General features: G+C 46.6%; 1 protein-coding gene across 1 annotated transcript in view; it reads left to right on the forward strand.

Annotated features, from left to right (window-relative positions):
- The first annotated feature begins 2,132 nt into the window (after positions 1-2,132).
- The window catches only part of PTCH2 (patched 2), a 59,143-nt gene continuing 42,184 nt past the window's right edge, over positions 2,133-19,091 (forward strand). Inside the window, exons 1-2 of the mRNA XM_040334364.1 lie at positions 2,133-2,651; positions 7,120-7,312. Of these exons, the coding sequence (XP_040190298.1) occupies positions 2,505-2,651; positions 7,120-7,312 (340 nt within the window). The 5' untranslated portion in view covers positions 2,133-2,504. The remainder of the gene's footprint in view (positions 2,652-7,119; positions 7,313-19,091) is intronic.

The following is a 19,091-nucleotide window of genomic DNA, read 5'->3' on the forward strand; positions in this document are numbered from 1 at the left end:
GGGGGGTGTGTAAAATGTGGGGGTCCTTGTTTTTTGTATTTTTGGGGGGGGGGTGTAAAATGTGGGGGTCCTTGTTTTTTGTATTTTTTTGGGGGGGGGTGTAAAATGTGGGGGTCCTTGTTTTTTTGGGGGGGGGTGTAAAATGTGGGGGTCCTTGTTTTTTTGGGGGGTGTGTAAAATGTGGGGGTCCTTGTTTTTTTTTTGGGGGGTGTGTAAAATGTGGGGGTCCTTGTTTTTTTGGGGGGTGTGTAAAATGTGGGGGTCCTTGTTTTTTTGGGGGGTGTGTAAAATGTGGGGGTCCTTGTTTTTTTGGGGGGTGTGTAAAATGTGGGGGTCCTTGTTTTTTTTTGGGGGGTGTGTAAAATGTGGGGGTCCTTGTTTTTTTGGGGGGGGTGTAAAATGTGGGGGTCCTTGTTTTTTGGGGGGGGTGTGTAAAATGTGGGGGTCCTTGTTTTTTTGGGGGGTGTGTAAAATGTGGGGGTCCTTGTTTTTTTTTGGGGGGTGTGTAAAATGTGGGGGTCCTTGTTTTTTTTGGGGGGGGTGTAAAATGTGGGGGTCCTTGTTTTTTGGGGGGGGTGTGTAAAATGTGGGGGTCCTTGTTTTTTTGGGGGGGGGTGTAAAATGTGGGGGTCCTTGTTTTTTTGGGGGGTGTGTAAAATGTGGGGGTCCTTGTTTTTTTGGGGGGTGTGTAAAATGTGGGGGTCCTTGTTTTTTTTTGGGGGGTGTGTAAAATGTGGGGGTCCTTGTTTTTTTGGGGGGGGTGTAAAATGTGGGGGTCCTTGTTTTTTGGGGGGGGTGTGTAAAATGTGGGGGTCCTTGTTTTTTGGGGGGGTGTGTAAAATGTGGGGGTCCTTGTTTTTTTGGGGGGTGTGTAAAATGTGGGGGTCCTTGTTTTTTTGGGGGGGTGTGTAAAATGTGGGGGTCCTTGTTTTTTTGGGGGGGGTGTAAAATGTGGGGGTCCTTGTTTTTTTGGGGGGGTGTAAAATGTGGGGGTCCTTGTTTTTTTGGGGGGGGTGTGTAAAATGTGGGGGTCCTTGTTTTTTTGGGGGGGGTGTAAAATGTGGGGGTCCTTGTTTTTTGGGGGTGTGTAAAATGTGGGGGTCCTTGTTTTTTTTGGGGGGGGGTGTGTAAAATGTGGGGGTCCTTGTTTTTTTTTTTGGGGGGTGTGTAAAATGTGGGGGTCCTTGTTTTTTTGGGGGGGGTGTGTAAAATGTGGGGGTCCTTGTTTTTTTTGGGGGGGTGTGTAAAATGTGGGGGTCCTTGTTTTTTTGGGGTGTGTAAAATGTGGGGGTCCTTGTTTTTTTGGGGGGGGGGTGTGTAAAATGTGGGGGTCCTTGTTTTTTGTAATTTTTTGGGGGGGGGTGTGTAAAATGTGGGGTCCTTGTTTTTTTGGGGGGGTGTAAAATGTGGGGGTCCTTGTTTTTTTGGGGGGTGTGTAAAATGTGGGGGTCCTTGTTTTTTTGGGGGGGTGTGTAAAATGTGGGGGTCCTTGTTTTTTTGGGGGGGGTGTAAAATGTGGGGGTCCTTGTTTTTTTGGGGGGGGGGAAAATGTGGGGGTCCTTGTTTTTTTGGGGGGGGTGTGTAAAATGTGGGGGTCCTTGTTTTTTTGGGGGGGGTGTAAAATGTGGGGGTCCTTGTTTTTTGGGGGTGTGTAAAATGTGGGGGTCCTTGTTTTTGTCCCTGACGTACAATGGTTGAGGTTGCAGCTGTCTCTGTGCGGCACTAAATAAGAGGTGAAGGGCTGTGCGGCGGCGGGGGGGGGGGGGCGGTTTGGACAGAGCAGGGTGGTAAGAAATTTGTAGCATTTGGAGGTCTGTGAAGCGAGATTCCTGTAAAGAATTGTGCGGCTTCTCTGCCCCCCCCCCCTCCCTCCCTCCTCCTCCTCCTCCCCCTCCTCCTGTGTCCCCACATTGATTTGAGAGAGAAGCCTCAGCCTGGGTGGTCCCGGGCTCTCCTCTCCCTCCTCACATTGGGGAGCTGTTGCTTAGCAGCTAATAATAGGACTTGTTTAGAGAGTAATTTGCCTTTTCCTCAGCCAATGAGATTGCCGGCACATTTCCATGCGACCCCCCCCCCCCCCCCCGGGCCCCCCCCCCTCTTCCCTTTCTCTCTCTTTTCAGGGACTGTGAAGAGTCGCCTTCAGCACAGATGCTTGGAATCAGGACACAGAAGTGAACCTTCTCCTCTCTTCCTGGGATTTCCTGCCTTCCCGTCACTCTGGGACGCGCTATTTGCCCCGAACGTCGCTTCCGAATAGAAGACCCCCCCGCGCCGCCCCCCCACACATCCCCTCGTATTGCGATTTGCACGGGAAGAAGCATGAAGAGCAGCTCGGGATCCAAGGATTTGCCCACCTAGATGGACCCCCGTCGTTTTCTGGATGCCGATTATTCCTGCATGGATTTTACCGACCAACGAGCTGAGCCGGTGATTTCCGAGAACCTTTGAGGGTCGCTGACGCCTGTGGTCCCCCCCGCCGTCCAACCGCTTCCTATAGGATTCCAATGGCCCCTGTTCCCCCCACCACGGGGGAAGGCGGCTTCACACATTTACCTTCTGGCTACAAAACTTCGCACCCGGCTCCGAGCGCCGACCTTCTGCGCAGACCCAGCTACTGCCACGCCGCTTTCGCACTTAAACAGATCGCCAAGGTGAGTGATGGAAGGAGAGTCCCGACCAATGGGGAGGGGGGATTCCTGATGTCTGTCACATTCTACCATCTAACCCCAGAGGAACCTCTGAGGGCCCAATTCATCCGGGGTGAGTGGGAAGAATGTCCCTTACACTGGTGATCAGTGGGAAGAATGTCCCTTACACTGGTGATCAGAGGGAAGAATGTCCCTTACATTGGTGATCAGTGGGAAGAATGTTCCTTACATTGGTGATCAGTGAGAAGAATGTCCCTTACATTGGTGATCAGTGAGAAGAATGTCCCTTACATTGGTGATCAGTGAGAAGAATGTCCCTTACATTGGTGATCAGTGAGAAGAATGTCCCTTACATTGGTGATCAGTGAGAAGAATGTCCCTTACATTGGTGATCAGTGAGAAGAATGTCCCTTACATTGGTGATCAGTGAGAAGAATGTCCCTTACATTGGTGATCAGTGAGAAGAATGTCCCTTACATTGGTGATCAGTGGGAAGAATGTCCCTTACATTGGTGATCAGTGAGAAGAATGTTCCTTACATTGGTGATCAGTGAGAAGAATGTCCCTTACATTGGTGATCAGTGAGAAGAATGTCCCTTACATTGGTGATCAGTGAGAAGAATGTCCCTTACATTGGTGATCAGTGAGAAGAATGTCCCTTACATTGGTGATCAGTGGGAAGAATGTCCCTTACATTGGTGATCAGTGGGAAGAATGTCCCTTACATTGGTGATCAGTGGGAAGAATGTCCCTTACATTGGTGATCAGTGGGAAGAATGTCCCTTACATTGGTGATCAGTGAGAAGAATGTCCCTTACATTGGTGATCAGTGAGAAGAATGGTCCTTACATTGGTGATCAGTGAGAAGAATGTCCCTTACATTGGTGATCAGTGGGAAGAATGTTCCTTACATTGGTGATCAGTGGGAAGAATGTCCCTTACATTGGTGATCAGTGAGAAGAATGTCCCTTACATTGGTGATCAGTGAGAAGAATGTTCCTTACATTGGTGATCAGTGAGAAGAATGTCCCTTACATTGGTGATCAGTGGGAAGAATGTCCCTTACATTGGTGATCAGTGAGAAGAATGTCCCTTACATTGGTGATCAGTGGGAAGAATGTCCCTTACATTGGTGATCAGTGGGAAGAATGTCCCTTACATTGGTGATCAGTGAGAAGAATGCTCCTTACATTGGTGATCAGTGAGAAGAATGTCCCTTACATTGGTGATCAGTGGGAAGAATGTCCCTTACATTGGTGATCAGTGAGAAGAATGTCCCTTACATTGGTGATCAGTGAGAAGAATGTCCCTTACATTGGTGATCAGGGGGAAGAATGTCCCTTACATTGGTGATCAGTGAGAAGAATGTCCTCACATTGGTGATCAGTGAGAAGAATGTCCCTTACATTGGTGATCAGTGGGAAGAATGTCCCTTACATTGGTGATCAGTGAGAAGAATGTTCCTTACATTGGTGATCAGTGAGAAGAATGTCCCTTACATTGGTGATCAGTGAGAAGAATGTCCCTTACATTGGTGATCAGTGGGAAGAATGTCCCTTACATTGGTGATCAGTGGGAAGAATGTTCCTTACATTGGTGATCAGTGAGAAGAATGTCCCTTACATTGGTGATCAGTGGAAGAATGTCCCTTACATTGGTGATCAGTGAGAAGAATGTCCCTTACATTGGTGATCAGTGGGAAGAATGTCCCTTACATTGGTGATCAGTGGGAAGAATGTCCCTTACATTGGTGATCAGTGAGAAGAATGTTCCTTACATTGGTGATCAGTGAGAAGAATGTTCCTTACATTGGTGATCAGTGAGAAGAATGTCCCTTACATTGGTGATCAGTGGGAAGAATGTCCCTTACATTGGTGATCAGTGGGAAGAATGTCCCTTACATTGGTGATCAGTGGGAAGAATGTCCCTTACATTGGTGATCAGTGAGAAGAATGTCCCTTACATTGGTGATCAGTGAGAAGAATGTCCCTTACATTGGTGATCAGTGAGAAGAATGTCCCTTACATTGGTGATCAGTGAGAAGAATGTTCCTTACATTGGTGATCAGTGAGAAGAATGTCCCTTACATTGGTGATCAGTGGGAAGAATGTTCCTTACATTGGTGATCAGTGGGAAGAATGTCCCTTACATTGGTGATCAGTGAGAAGAATGTCCCTTACATTGGTGATCAGTGAGAAGAATGTCCCTTACATTGGTGATCAGTGAGAAGAATGTTCCTTACATTGGTGATCAGTGGGAAGAATGTCCCTTACATTGGTGATCAGTGAGAAGAATGTCCCTTACATTGGTGATCAGTGAGAAGAATGTCCCTTACATTGGTGATCAGGGAGAAGAATGTCCCTTACATTGGTGATCAGTGAGAAGAATGTCCCTTACATTGGTGATCAGTGGGAAGAATGTCCCTTACATTGGTGATCAGTGGGAAGAATGTCCCTTACATTGGTGATCAGTGGGAAGAATGTCCCTTACAGACGATTATACGGATCATTGGTGTCGTGGAGCTGTCACTGCCAGGTGACATTGGTCCCATTAGATGGGGGTCAGTCAGCTACAGGTTGAGGACCCCCGGCACACTCTGGAGGAACCCCCCGGTTGAGATTGGCATTTTATGTGACTGGACTTATCGATGAAGAATGCCAATTCTCGGCAAGTTTTGGTCTTCCGATGTCGGAGGAGATACAAGTCCTGCCGGGTGACGGGCCCTTTGGTCCCGGACTTGGATCTCCTCCAGCTCTGGACAAGTCCTGCCGGGTGACGGGCCCTTTGGTCCCAGACTTGGATCTCCTCCAGCTCTGGACAAGTCCTGCCGGGTGACGGGCCCTTTGGCCCCGGACTTGGATCTCCTCCAGCGCTGGACATCTGATAATAATATAATTTCTGCCCCCAATCTTCTCCTGTTGGTTGTCAGATGTTCCTCCTTCACCGTCCTGCTGCTAAACCATTTATTGCTTTGCCAGAATGCGGTGTTTGTCTGACTCTCAGGGTTGGACGTTTTTGTGGCTTTTTGGAAGTATTAAACTTTTGTTTTCACTTAAAGTCTTGTGTGGGGACGGGGGGCCGCACTCCCACCCAGCACATGTGCGGATGGAAAACCCATTCCCCTGCATGACTCCTCTTGTATTTTGTTTTTTATCGCCGGGGTGGGAAAGCGGAGGGGATCAAGGCTGAGGAATCTGGCAGGAACACGGGGGCCTGGCCCGGCAGGGGAAGCGTTAAAGCCCCCCTCTCTAATATCCTAACCCCCCTTCTGTGTCCTTACTCTCCGTCTCTTTGGTTGCCCAATAAGCTGACACTCTGCAGCCGGTGTGGTGTAGCAGGAGCCGAGCGTGGCCGATGTTTGCCATTGCGGTGAAGGTTGTTGGGAGCGTTGTAGAGCTGTGACAACCTCGGCTTCCTCCTCCTGGAAGAATTTGTTATGTCTTCCCCGTCCTTATCGGTGGAATGTGACAAAGTCGGGAGTTTCTATAAAGTTCTCCCAGGAAGAGAAGAATGGTCTCCTGCTGCGTCGGGTGAATGGGTCGGGCACAGAAGGAGTTACCAGGGGGGCAAACTCTCTGCAGGCGGTGGCTGTCAAGTTGGGGGGTCTACTCATCACTTATCGATTTTTGGATTGTGTCCTCCTTGGGCAGAACATCAGCGTGGTGACTTGACGTTAGTCAGAGGGAGGAAGTCTTGTGGGCATTACATAAGCAGGACCACCTGCGTTCGAAAAGAAAAAAAGCTTCCCTTTGCCGCAGCATGGCACCCCCCCCACACTTCTTAGTTCCCCCTCTGTGGTTGGCACCGGTTCAGTTTTCCAGCCACAGGGGACTGGCAGGCTTCTGCCACTGGCCACAGCAATGTGTGGACACCATGGCCTCCTCACCCTTGAATTTCTGAAGGCTTCTCTCTAATTTGTGCCATAGCTCAGAATGTCTCAGCTTCCTCTTCCCATAATCCTCTCTTCCTTATAACCTGTCAACTAGAACCCCCCTCCCCCCCCTTCCCACTTCATTGCTGGGAACACAAGCCATAAGGGTCCAGCAGACCAGGTGGGCCAGTGGGCCATTTAATAAGTCATCTGTGTTTTTCGCATCCTCAGAACAAATTTTTATGACCCTGAAAGCTCATGTGCAATATCTGTCCCATAAAAGTTAGTAGAACCTGCGTGGAGCAAGAGGTCAGGGCATGACACATGTTGCAGAGCGCTCCTGTACATGGGGGGGGGGGGGGGCATCTGCGTTTAATCATCCCGCTGGCACAACGTACAAAAAAACATTGTGGCAAGTGTGTGGGTCAATGTTATTGCTCCTTGTTTGCCAAAGTCCTCCTGAGTAGGTCCCCAACCACGACATCGCCCGAAACGTGTTGACTTTTTCATTGAACTAGAATGTAGAGCAATCAAATGGTTTGTATGCTTGGTCCAGTCATGTGTTATGTCACCTATTAATGGCGCCACTTTCTTCCTTAGGGTAAGGCGGTAGGCCAGAAGGCTCCTCTTTGGCTCCGGGCTCAGTTCCAGGCGCTGCTCTTCTCCTTGGGATGCTCCATCCAGAGGCATTGCGGGAAAGTACTATTTGTTGGACTTTTGGTTTTTGGTGCTCTGGCTGTGGGCCTGCGTGTGGCGTCCATCGAGACAGACATCGAACGGCTGTGGGTGGAAGGTGAGTGACCACAACGTCTTGACATGTCGAATAATAAAATGAAAAAGCCTTTGGTTTTGTGCCTTTGCTCCAAGGCCGGCTGGGAGTTGTAGTCCGGCAGTGTGAGAAGAAACTGAACGTCTTTAGTTGTGAAACGTCCTTCTGGGACGCAGAGAAATTTATTGTGGCATTAAAAAGATTGTTGATTATTTGTGTGCTGGCTTGTCTCGCCCCGGCCGTGCGTAGATCGCCTTCAGATTTATTGTGCAAACTCGACACTTCTCTGCTGGAAAGCCTGGCTGCTGCTAGTGTACTATACTATAAAAAAAGCCAGAGGCTCGGCGGCGGCGGCGTACAGGGGAAGCAGTGTTGCAGGGGAGCGCCGTGTAACAGAGAGGTGTTATGCACCGCAGACAGAGCGCCAGTTATGCTCCCCCGATACTGGCCCGCCGGGCACTAAATACAAGCAGGGGCGCATTTACAAATGTTAGGAAGAGCGCCTCGGCAAACACAACCAGAGGTGTTTCTGTAAAACGCTTGGACACGAAAAAAAATCCACTTCTGCCATCCAGCCGTAAGGGGTGAGCGCCAAGCTGGCCACCAATTCCCAGAAACATGAAATGAAAGCTGCTGCAGAAGCACATTCTGTTGGTCTCGTTGGGTCGTCGCCTTGTTTGTGGTAGAACTTCAAGTTAAAGTGTATCTCAAGGGTAAACCTCTGTCCATCTGTGTCCCCTTGGGGAGAATTCCCTTCACTTCCTGTCCTGTAGACACAACAGGAAACAGGAAGAAAAGGGGGGAAATCTCTCTCAGTTGTCACCAAAATAATCCATTGGAAAATTTCCGCTCTATTGCTGTTTTGGTGACAACTTGAGATTTGAGATTGCCGTCTTGGGGATAGGGGTCATCAGGACAAGTAAAGGGGGGGAATCTCTCTAATGGGGACACAGACAACAATAACCCTTCCTCAGTCCACCCAAAATGTAAAATAATTGTACCTTTGGATACAAATCGAGTTACTGGCGATACTGATCAGCTGCAAGATTGTGGAAAAAAAACATTAAAGTTGTTAATATCGGGGGGTGTCCAAGTCCAGTCCTTGAGTAAGTAAAGTCCAGGAAGTAGAATGACGCTCTGTCCTGAAATCCGGGTCTGTCCTGAAATCCGGGTCTGTCCTGAAATCCGGGTCTGTGTGGCCAAGAAGAAAGAACCGGACATTTCTCACCTCTATTAACCTTCATTGTTCCAAAATACTTTACTGAGTTCTCTCTAAAGCTCGCAATTCATCTGATGAACGTTGTGGTTGTGTCTCCATCTCTACAACATTGTGTCTCTGTCTTGTATGAACTTTGTGTCTCCATCTCTACAATGTTGTGTCTCCATCTTTGTGTGAACGTTGTGTCTCCATCTCTTTTTAAATGTTGTGTTTCCATCTGTGTGAAAGTTGTCCTGCATCTCTATGTAACTGTTGTTTTTTCATCTCTGTGTGAACATTGTGTCTCCATCTTTATGTGAAAGTTGTGCATGCATCTCTATGTGAATTTTGTGACTCCATGTCAACATTATGTTTCCATCTTTGTGTGAAAGTTGTGTCTCCGTCGCTATGTGAACGTTGTGTGTCCATCTTTGTGTGAAAGTTGTGTCTCCGTCGCTATGTGAACGTTGTGTCTCCATCGCTATGTGAACGTTGTGTCTCCATCTTTGTGTGAAAGTTGTGTCTCCGTCGCTATGTGAACATTGTGTCTCCATCTTTGTGTGAAAGTTGTGTCTCCATCGCTATGTGAACGTTGTGTGTCCATCTTTGTGTGAAAGTTGTGTCTCCATCGCTATGTGAACATTATGTTTCCATCTTTGTGTGAAAGTTGTGTCTCCATCGCTATGTGAACGTTGTGTGTCCATGTTCCTGGCTCTCTGAATGGCTGTTACTCCACACATTTAGAATCTCCAATCAAATGTTGGCTTATCGGTGATGGTTTTGTAGGTCTGTGTTGCCCGACTGGTCAATGTTTTATGTCTAATTCATGTTGAATGTCTCTTTGTTGTTTGTGGCTTATTTTTGCTTTATTCTGCTCGCTGGGTGCATTTCATGCCCTTGGTTATTGCTCCTTTTGAGTTGTAGTTCATGACCCGGGATCAGGCCCAGGGGTTAAACTATAGAGCCCCCCCCCTCTAACTAGATAAGCCAAATAAAAGGACTGAGGCTGCTGAGATGAGGACCCCAGGCAGTGTGTGCTTGATTGTAAAGGATGGGGTATGGGGGTCCGTGGAAGGGGGAGACACACAAGGGCTCCATACTTTTCACAGGCCGTCAGGAACGTAGCATATACAAAGTCAGTGAAAACAAACTGAGTATTAGAGCTCAAGGCTCTCATAGGCTGCTTTCTGTAAGCAGGAAGAGCAGAGGGGGGTGGCGGAGGGGACTGCTCCAAACTTGGGTGGTCACCATAGGTAGTGGGTGGTCTAGGACCTAATAGGAGGGCTACAAAAGGCTTGTTGCTGAAGCTGACGAGATGGTAAGCAGCTGTGTCTCGTAAGGGAGGGGGATGGGAAGTCTGTTAAACATATACTGCCATATATATGGGTTCAAAATAACTTCCATCTATACGGGACTTTATATATGGACAGACAGAGGAGATACATTGTATAAAAAACACATTAATAAATTCATAAATATATAAAAAAATATTTAATTTGGAAATTTGAAGTGCTAAAAAATATTGCAACAAATTACCGAGAACACTGGTCAGTCTCTGTACAGAGGAGCTTACACTCTAATGTCCCCCCCCCCCCCACAGTCACATCAGTCTCTGTACAGAGGAGCTTACACTCTAATGTCCCCTCCCCCCACATCACATCAGTCTCTGTACAGAGGAGCTTACACTCTAATGTCCCCTCCCCCACATCACATCAGTCTCTGTACAGAGGAGCTTACACTCTAATGTCCCCTCCCCCCCCATCACATCAGTCTCTGTACAGAGGAGCTTACACTCTAATGTCCCCTCCCCCTACAGTCACATCAGTCTCTGTACAGAGGAGCTTACACTCTAATGTCCCCCCCCCCACATCACATCAGTCTCTGTACAGAGGAGCTTACACTCTAATGTCCCCTCCCCCACAGTCACACACTATTATTATTATACATGACAAGATCAGTAAAGGGGATGCAATCTATAACATGGGGTACCGAGATCCTTTCAGCACCCCAGACAATCTCTGTACACATGTGGGAAGTTGGTGTCTATATAGTGGGAAGCCATCTTGTATCCTGGGCTGACCTTAGCGGGGGATCTGCGTCATACTAGAAAGGTCAATGAGTCTCATTTATATTTCTGATTGTGACATATTAGTGTAAATGGCAAAATAACGAATGGCTCAATTAACCTGGCCTGTCAGCGCAGATAAAAGCGATGGAGTCCCGTCACTCCTGATAACAGAGTCGTAAAGACAGTAACAGATGTTCAGAGGCCTCCAGCCGCCTCGGTGTGCTGCGAGCCAAAGACCCTTCCATGCAGATGAGGACTTATTCCTTTTTATTTGATAATATTTCTGATAAGTCCTGCACCCGGGGTCCCCCTCGGCGTCCAATCGGGGGGCCCGGCAGCGCAAAAGCGATTTTTTAAAATTGAGTCTGGAGTACATAAACTTCAATTTCCAGAGAATTAGTCAGCGAAATAAAGAACAGATTGCAGATTAGGGGCCGGACAAAGTGTAAACATCTGTCTGGGGGTGCCGCTTTGAAAACGTGCGAGGCGACACTAACCTGTCACATTAGTTAATGGCGGAACAGATAACTTTGGTGTCGCGAGCCCCTCCCCCCTGTGTCTCATTAAACAAACGCTCTTCGCTGAGGTGGGCGAATATCATCCTGTAATGGGATTATTAGCCAAAATCTCAATTAGAAGCTTGTTGTGCTTTATCTTCTTTAATTAGGTTTGTTTGTTGTCTTGGTTTCCATGGCTGCTGTAGGCCGAAGCCTGTCTGGTAGTAACTAAGAATTCAAAAGCATCTTTTTTTGGATCCTCCGTATATATGTACTGTGTATATATATTTATATTATACGTATTATTATTATACAGGATTTATATGGCGCCAACAGTTTGAGCAGTGCACGACTTACAATATGATTCAATACAGGAAGAATATAAATAATTGTATTTTCTTCATATAAATAATGCCATGGCTTTACTTCAATAATGCAACCAATTAACATTTATATTTAATTAAGGTTGTCTCTGAAAAATGAACCCTTATAATCTCTTTCCTATCGGACAATAGTCACCTTAGTTAATTGCAAAATGGATAACTTTGGTGTAAGAGCCCAACAACCACCGTGTCTAATTATACCATTTTTTTCCAGAGGTGAGCTAATATCGTCCTGTAATGGGATTATTCACCAAAAATCTCATTTAGAAGCTTCTTGTTTCTGATCATCATTAATTACGTTTGTTTTTCCCAGTCATGTTTTGGTTTCCATGTTAGCAACAATGGCTGGTGTAGGCCCGAAGCCTGACTGGTAGTGACTAAGAATTTCCCGTCATCCTTAGAGCCTTTAGGTATATATATATATTACACCTGAAGGATCTAAAGAAGCTCTTGAATTCTTGGTTACTACCAGTCAGGCTTCGGCCTACACCAGCCATTATTGCTAACATGGAAACCAAAACATGACTGGGAAAAACAAACGTAATTAATGATAATCAGAAACAAGAAGCTTCTAAATGAGATTTTTGGCGAATAATCCCATTACAGGACGATATTAGCTCACCTCTGGAAAAAGTTTGTTAATTTGGACACGGTGGTCACACATATATTGTACAGTACATATATAAAAGCATTCATTTTCTTTATATAAATAATGTCATCGCTCTCCTTAGTAATGCAACCAACTGACCCTCATGTTTACTTAAAGTGGTTCTAAGGCCTAAACATTTTTTACCTTAATGCATTCCTTGCATAAAGGTAAAAAAAAATCGGCATCCGTATTCCCCCTTACCTCATTTGCGATTTTTATCGGGACTGCGATATTATGGCGGACACCAAAAAGTCCGACCCTTTTTGGTGTCTCTTGTAGCACCAATCTTTTCTATTATGGCAGACACATCGGACACTATTTTGGGTCCATTCACATTTATACAGCGATCAGAACTACAAATAGCAACTGATTACTGTGTCAATAACACTGGCAGGGAAGGGGTTAAACACTAGGGGGCAATCAAGGGGTTAAGTGTGTCCTAGGGAGTGATTCTAACTGTGGGGGGATGGTCTCACTACAACATAACAGAGATCAATGCTCCCAATGACAGGGAGCAGTAGATCCCAGAACAGGGAAATGCCTTGTTTACATAGGCATCTCCCCGTTCTGCTGCTCCGTGACACGATCGTGGCCCGCCGGCAAACATTGAGTTTGCGGGACCCGCGGGCACGCTCCCGCAGTGTGTGTGTGCCATCTGCGGCGCACATGCGAACCCGCTAGGCGGCAAATTTAAAGGGACGTACAGGTATGCCTTATTTCCCTGCCTCTAAACTCCCCTCCATGTTATCCTATGGGTCCATACACACAAAGATTTATAGCAGCATTTAGTGGCAGAAGCGTTAGGGGCAAGTTTGCCAGTGTGTCCAGGAGCAGCGGCGGGAATAATAATAATAATAATTTTGGCAGAAAAAACTCTTGATGCTTGTAAACGCGCCTAAACGCTTGTTGGCGCTAGGCATGCCTTGAGCGTTAATTCATTTCAATGACCAGATTCAATTATTATTCTGGCCAATGAAATAAATTAACTCTTAAGTGCTTGACGCCCTTTAAATGCGCCTGAATGCTTGTAAAAGTGTTAGACATATTTTACAAGCGTCAGGTGTTTTGCAAAATCGCTGCTGCCAGGAGAAAAGGATTCTAGTAGAGTTTTCAATGAGGCCTTAAATTAGGTTTGCTTTTTGCCAGACATGTTTTTGTTCTTGGGGGTTTTAGTTTTTATCTTAGCAACAATAGCTGGTGTAGGCCGAAGCCTGACTGGTAGTTACTAAGAATTCAAAAACATATTTTTTTAGATACTTTATATATATATATATATATATATTTCCTTTCAGGTTATAAGTTGTCACCTTATTTAATGGCAGAACAGATAACCTTCCCCACCACCTTCGTCTGAATTAACAAACGCTCTTCGCAGAGCTGGGCAAATATCGTCCTGTAATAAGATTATTAGCCAAAATCTCAATTTGAAGCTTGTTGTTGTTTTGTGAGAAGTTTTGTTTATTTCCAGTCACGTTTTGTTATTGGGAGTTTTGGTTTCCATGTGAGCAACAATGGTTGGTGTAGGCCGAAGCCTGTCTGGTAGTAACAAAAAATTCAGATGTATCTTTTTTTTTTGATCCTTCAGGCAGATATATTTTATATGTATATAAGTTATTTACTGTCCATATATAAAAATAATTGTTTTATATAAATAATGGCATGGCTTTACTTTAATAATGCAGCCAAAGACGTTTAATTAGGGTTGCCGTCGTCCTTTCTGGAAAATGTAGCCCTGTGACCTTGTTCTTATCAGGCGTTAGTGACCTGTCACCTTCCGTAACTCTGGTGTCACAAGCTTAACCCCCCCCCCCAGGGGTCTCATTAAAAAAGGTGTGTTAATAACATACTGTAATGGGATTAATAGTCATACTCTCCCTTTGTATAATCTTTAATTAGGTTTGTTTTTTTCCAGTCATGGTTTGTTCTTGGGAGTTTTGATATTTCTATATTAGCAACAATGGCTGGTGCAGGCCGAAGCCTGACTGGTAGTAAACCTGTCACCTTAGTTAATTGCAGAACAGATTAATTTGGTGTCGCAAGTCTTCCCACCCTCCATCTCACTAAACAAACGTTCCTCACAGAGGAGGCCGAATCACGTCCTGTAATAAGATTATTATCCAAACTCTCAATTAGAAGCTTGTTGTTTTTTTTATCATCTTTAATTAGGTTTGTTTTTTTCTAGACATGTTTTGTTCTCTGGGAGTTTTGGTTTCCATTGCTAGCAACTAGGAATGGCGGGCTCGAGGGAGTTCGGGGTCCCACCTGTCTGATCCCGCCAGGAAGCCGACACTGGGCAACGCTAATCACAGGCACTGAGAAGTTTCCTGATCCGCAGCTTCCCGGATTGGGAAATGTGCGGTGTCAGCTTCCTGGCGGGATCGTGCAGGTGGGATCCCGAACACGCCCGAGCCCATCTCTATTAGCAACAATGGCTGGTGTAGGCCGAAGCCTGGCTGGTAGTAACTAAGAAATCGAAAACATCTTTTTTTAGAGCCTTCAGGCAGATATATATATGTTATATTCTGAAATAGCCGAACATGTAATTGTTTTATATAAATAATGTCATGGCTTGACTTTAATAATGCATCCAAAGATATGGAAAGAGTGCGGTCACCCATAGCAACCTAATAACACTTATGTTTATTTAGGGTTCCTCCCTTTTACACTCTCATTACCATACCTCCCAACTGTCCCTGATTCCGAGGGACTGTCCCTGATCCCGAGGGACTGTCCCTGATCCCGAGGGACTGTCCCTGATTCCGAGGGACTGTCCCTGATTCCGAGGGACTGTGCCTGATTCCGAGGGACTGTGCCTGATTCCGAGGGACTTTCCCTGATTCCGAGGGACTGTCCCTGATCCCGAGGGACTGTCCCTGATCCCGAGGGACTGTCCCTGATTCCGAGGGACTGTCCCTGATTCCTAAGGACTGTCCCTGATCCTGATTCCGGCACATATCGAAAATGGCGAGGTGACTAAAGTGACGAAAATTCTCATATGACAGAATAAAAAATGGGAAGTGATGTCATTCGTTGTGTTGCATTTCTATTGTATTTTCGGATGACAACTGTACTGATTAAACGAAAATTATACAATTTTTTTTTTCGTGTTTGAACTGTCGTGATCGGCTCTATACTAACGATCCGATTATCGTACAATCGCTTCCAAATCTGTATTTTTCGTCCGTTTTTTTGGATCGTGTGTTGCGGGCCATTATTATTCGCACTACTGGTTGCTATGGTTACCACGCGCCGCCTTTGGATATTACTATTCGGGATTTATCTTTTTATGTGTCCTTTCTGTGTAATGATCAATAAATATATACAAAAATAAAGGGGGTTAATATCAAGACTGATGCAAATGTATCTGTGCTGTAATCAGGCCTCACTTTCCACTGGACCATATCACAAGTCAAATATCGCCATTTTAACCGCTGGCGAGTCATTTTTTTTATCCCCAAAAAATGTATGTTTTTTTTTCTTTTCTAGAAATATCTGTATCATTTGACTTTATTTGCTGCCGTTTTTGGGAGCCGTTCTGCATCCCCCGAGTTGCGGGGCTCGGATTTGGCATTTCTGCCCTTTTCAGGGTCAGTTTTGGCAGAAACTCGAGGGGAGGTCTGAGGATCTGGTTGGGGGAAGTCTGAGGATCTGGTTGGGGGAAGTCTGGGGATCTTGTTGGGGGAAGTCTGAGGATCTTGTTGGGGGAAGTCTGAGGATCTTGTTGGGGGAAGTCTGAGGATCTGGTTGGGGAAAGTCTGAGGATCTGGTTGGGGGAAGTCTAAATATCTGGTTGGGGGAAGTCTGAGGATCTGGTTGGGGGAAGTCTAAAGATCTGGTTGGGGGAAGTCTGAGGATCTGGTTGGGGGAAGTCTGAGGATCTTGTTGGGGGAAGTCTGAGGATCTTGTTGGGGGAAGTCTGAGGATCTGGTTGGGGAAAGTCTTTGGATCTGGTTGGGGGAAGTCTAAAGATCTGGTTGGGGGAAGTCTGAGGATCTGGCTGGGGGAAGTCTAAAGATCTGGTTGGGGGAAGTCTGAGGATCTGGTTGGGGGAAGTCTGAGGATCTGGTTGGGGGAAGTCTGAGGATCTGGTTGGGGGAAGTCTGAGGATCTGGTTGGGGGAAGTCTGAGGATCTGGTTGGGCGAAGTCTAAGGATCTGGTTTCGGGAAGTCTGAGGATCTGGTTGGGGGAAGTCTAAGGATCTGGTAAGGTTGGGGAAAGTCTAAGGATCTGGTTGGGAGAAGTCTGAGGATCTGATTGGGGGAAGTCTGAGGATCTGGTTGGATTAAGTCTGAGGATCTGGTTGGGGGAAGTCTGAGGATCTGGTTGGGAGAAGTCTGAGGATCTGATTGGGGGAAGTCTGAGGATCTTGTTGGGGGAAGTCTGAGGATCTGGTTGGGGGAAGTCTGAGGATCTGGTTGGGGGAAGTCTGAGGATCTGGTTGGGGGAAGTCTGAGAATCTGGTAAGGTTGGGGGAAGTCTGAGGATCTGGTTGGGCGAAGTCTGAGGATCTGGTTGGGGGAAGTCTGAGGATCTGGTTGGGGGATTACTTGTGTCTCTTTTTCTCCTCTCTGTCCTGTTTGGGTGAGAACAATCTAGCAGGACGTTCATGGCGGCACACAATGGACCCGTCTGAGTTGGTAAAGTCCCTTTCAGACCGCCGTCCTCCGGCATCTGCTCCCGGTATTTATGATTGGAGTGCTTGGCTGGGGCGGAGCGTTGTTGCGGCGTTTATATAGGGTGTGGGAAAATGGAAAGAAAAATGTCTGTGGTTGAAGTTTTTATTTGGCCTGCAATACAAATTTGCCTTTTGCGCCAAACCCGGTCACTCCACCCTGAAGCCATCTTTTATTAAGGAAATCTCCACCTTCCTTATCGTTTTCTAGTGACGCATAACGACTGCGCCCGCCATTGTGTACATCAGTATAACAAGCAACCTTTCTGTTTACATTTCTGATGAACTCTTCCTTCCTCCTAATGGTGATTGGCTCACCGCTTTTTCCAGTATCATGTGATTGGAGCAGGGCAGACCCTCCCACTTAGCACCCCCACTTCCTGTAGTTTGAGGAAGTTGCTGCTTCAGTCTCTTGCATGATCTACAGAGCAGGAGCAGGTAAAGCTGGTAGAACTCCCGTAGTACGCTGTGAATACCGTTCGCTTTTATTTATTTTAATTTTCACTTTGTGGTTATCTTCACACCTCGGCGTTCTGGTGTGGTAATGCATGTTGTGTTTAATCCACTGACACCAGCAGCAGGGCAAACATTCCTGCACTGACCCCAATGATGGGGCACTATTCCTCCCACTGACACCAATGATGGGACACTATTCCTCCCACTGACACCAATGATGGGACACTATTCCTCCCACTGACACCAATGATGGGACACTATTCCTCCCACCGACACCAATGATGGGACACTATTCCTCCCACCGACACCAATGATGGGACACTATTCCTCCCAATGACACCAATGATGGGACACTGTACCTCCCACTGACACCAATGATGGGACACTGTACCTCCCACTGACACCAATGACGGGACACTATTCCCCCCCCACTGACACCAATGATGGGGCACTATTCCTCCCACTGACACCAATGATGGGACACTATTCCTCCCACTCACACCAATGATGGGACACTATTCCTCCCACTCACACCAATGATGGGACACTATTCCTCCCACTGATACCAATGATGGGACACTATTCCTCCCACTGACACCAATGATGGGACACTATTCCTCCCACTGACACCAATGATGGGACACTATTCCTCCCACTGACACCAATGATGGGACACTATTCCTCCCACTGACACCAATGATGGGACACTATTCCTCCCACTGACACCAATGATGGGACACTATTCCTCCCACTGACACCAATGATGGGACACTATTCCTCCCACTGACACCAATGATGGGACACTATTCCTCCCACTGACACCAATGATGGGACACTATTCCACCCACTGACACCAATGATGGGACACTATTCCTCCCCTAATACTAAGGATGGAAGATTGTTTACTCCCACTGGCCACACTGCGGCCCCCCAGAAAGTCTGAATGGCAGTGAACTGGCCCTTTGTTTAGAAAGTTTGGAGACCCCTGTATTAGAGGATTATAAATAGCCCCCAATATTGGTAAATTTTCCCGATTCAGCCAATTGCATCGTTGCTTTAGGCGAGATCCGACGTGCAATCCAATTACATCACCGGCCGTAATTACCCCATAAAATGCGTCTACGTGATTTAAAGCGCCCCTCCTGTGACAGCGAGGTCACGCTGCTTGATGTATGCGCCAAATCCCGTACTTAGCGATGATTAGGAGCCTTCAGAGGACAAGGCACTTCATTTCGGTAATGCAGACATCAAAGACGCCCCATTTATATCGTCCCGCCGATCGATTTGTAAAACGCTGGCTGGTTCCTGAGCCATGTGAACGATCCATCTGGGTGTTCTCAGCTCCGCCCACTGAGGGCCCCTTACTACATACCTCACAACTGTCCCTGATTTGGAGCAATGTCCCTCTGTCCCTCTGTCCCCCTCATTTGTTTCTCATGTCGGTCTGATTTCTATATTTGTAAATAAAATGCACTTTTTATCTATCAAAAAGTGTTTTCCAGAGATAATCTTTTCATCTGATTTCTAATTTGCTACATTTGTGAATTCCAAAAGCCGATATAAAGGAATAGTAATGGTAAAAAATGCACTTGTGGGTTTACCCAATCTTGTTTTTTTGTACAATTCTCCTTTAAGAGGGCGTGGCAAGGGTGTGTGTCCTATGCCTGCATACTTTTGCTGGTAGGTGTCCCTCTGAGGAAGTTGGGAGGCGTGGCTGACTGCACTTCATGGCTTCATTGTGGAGAATGTGACGTCCTGGGAACGCCAGTTCCTGAGCCGCGATTCTTTCTATCAGATCCTCAGAGAGATCTTTGCCATGAGGCGCCATGTTGTCCTTCCAGTGACCAGTATGAGAGAGTGAGAGCGATAACACCAAATT

This window comes from Rana temporaria (genome assembly GCF_905171775.1).
Source record: "Rana temporaria chromosome 7 unlocalized genomic scaffold, aRanTem1.1 chr7b, whole genome shotgun sequence".
Classification (NCBI taxonomy): Eukaryota; Metazoa; Chordata; class Amphibia; order Anura; family Ranidae; genus Rana; species Rana temporaria.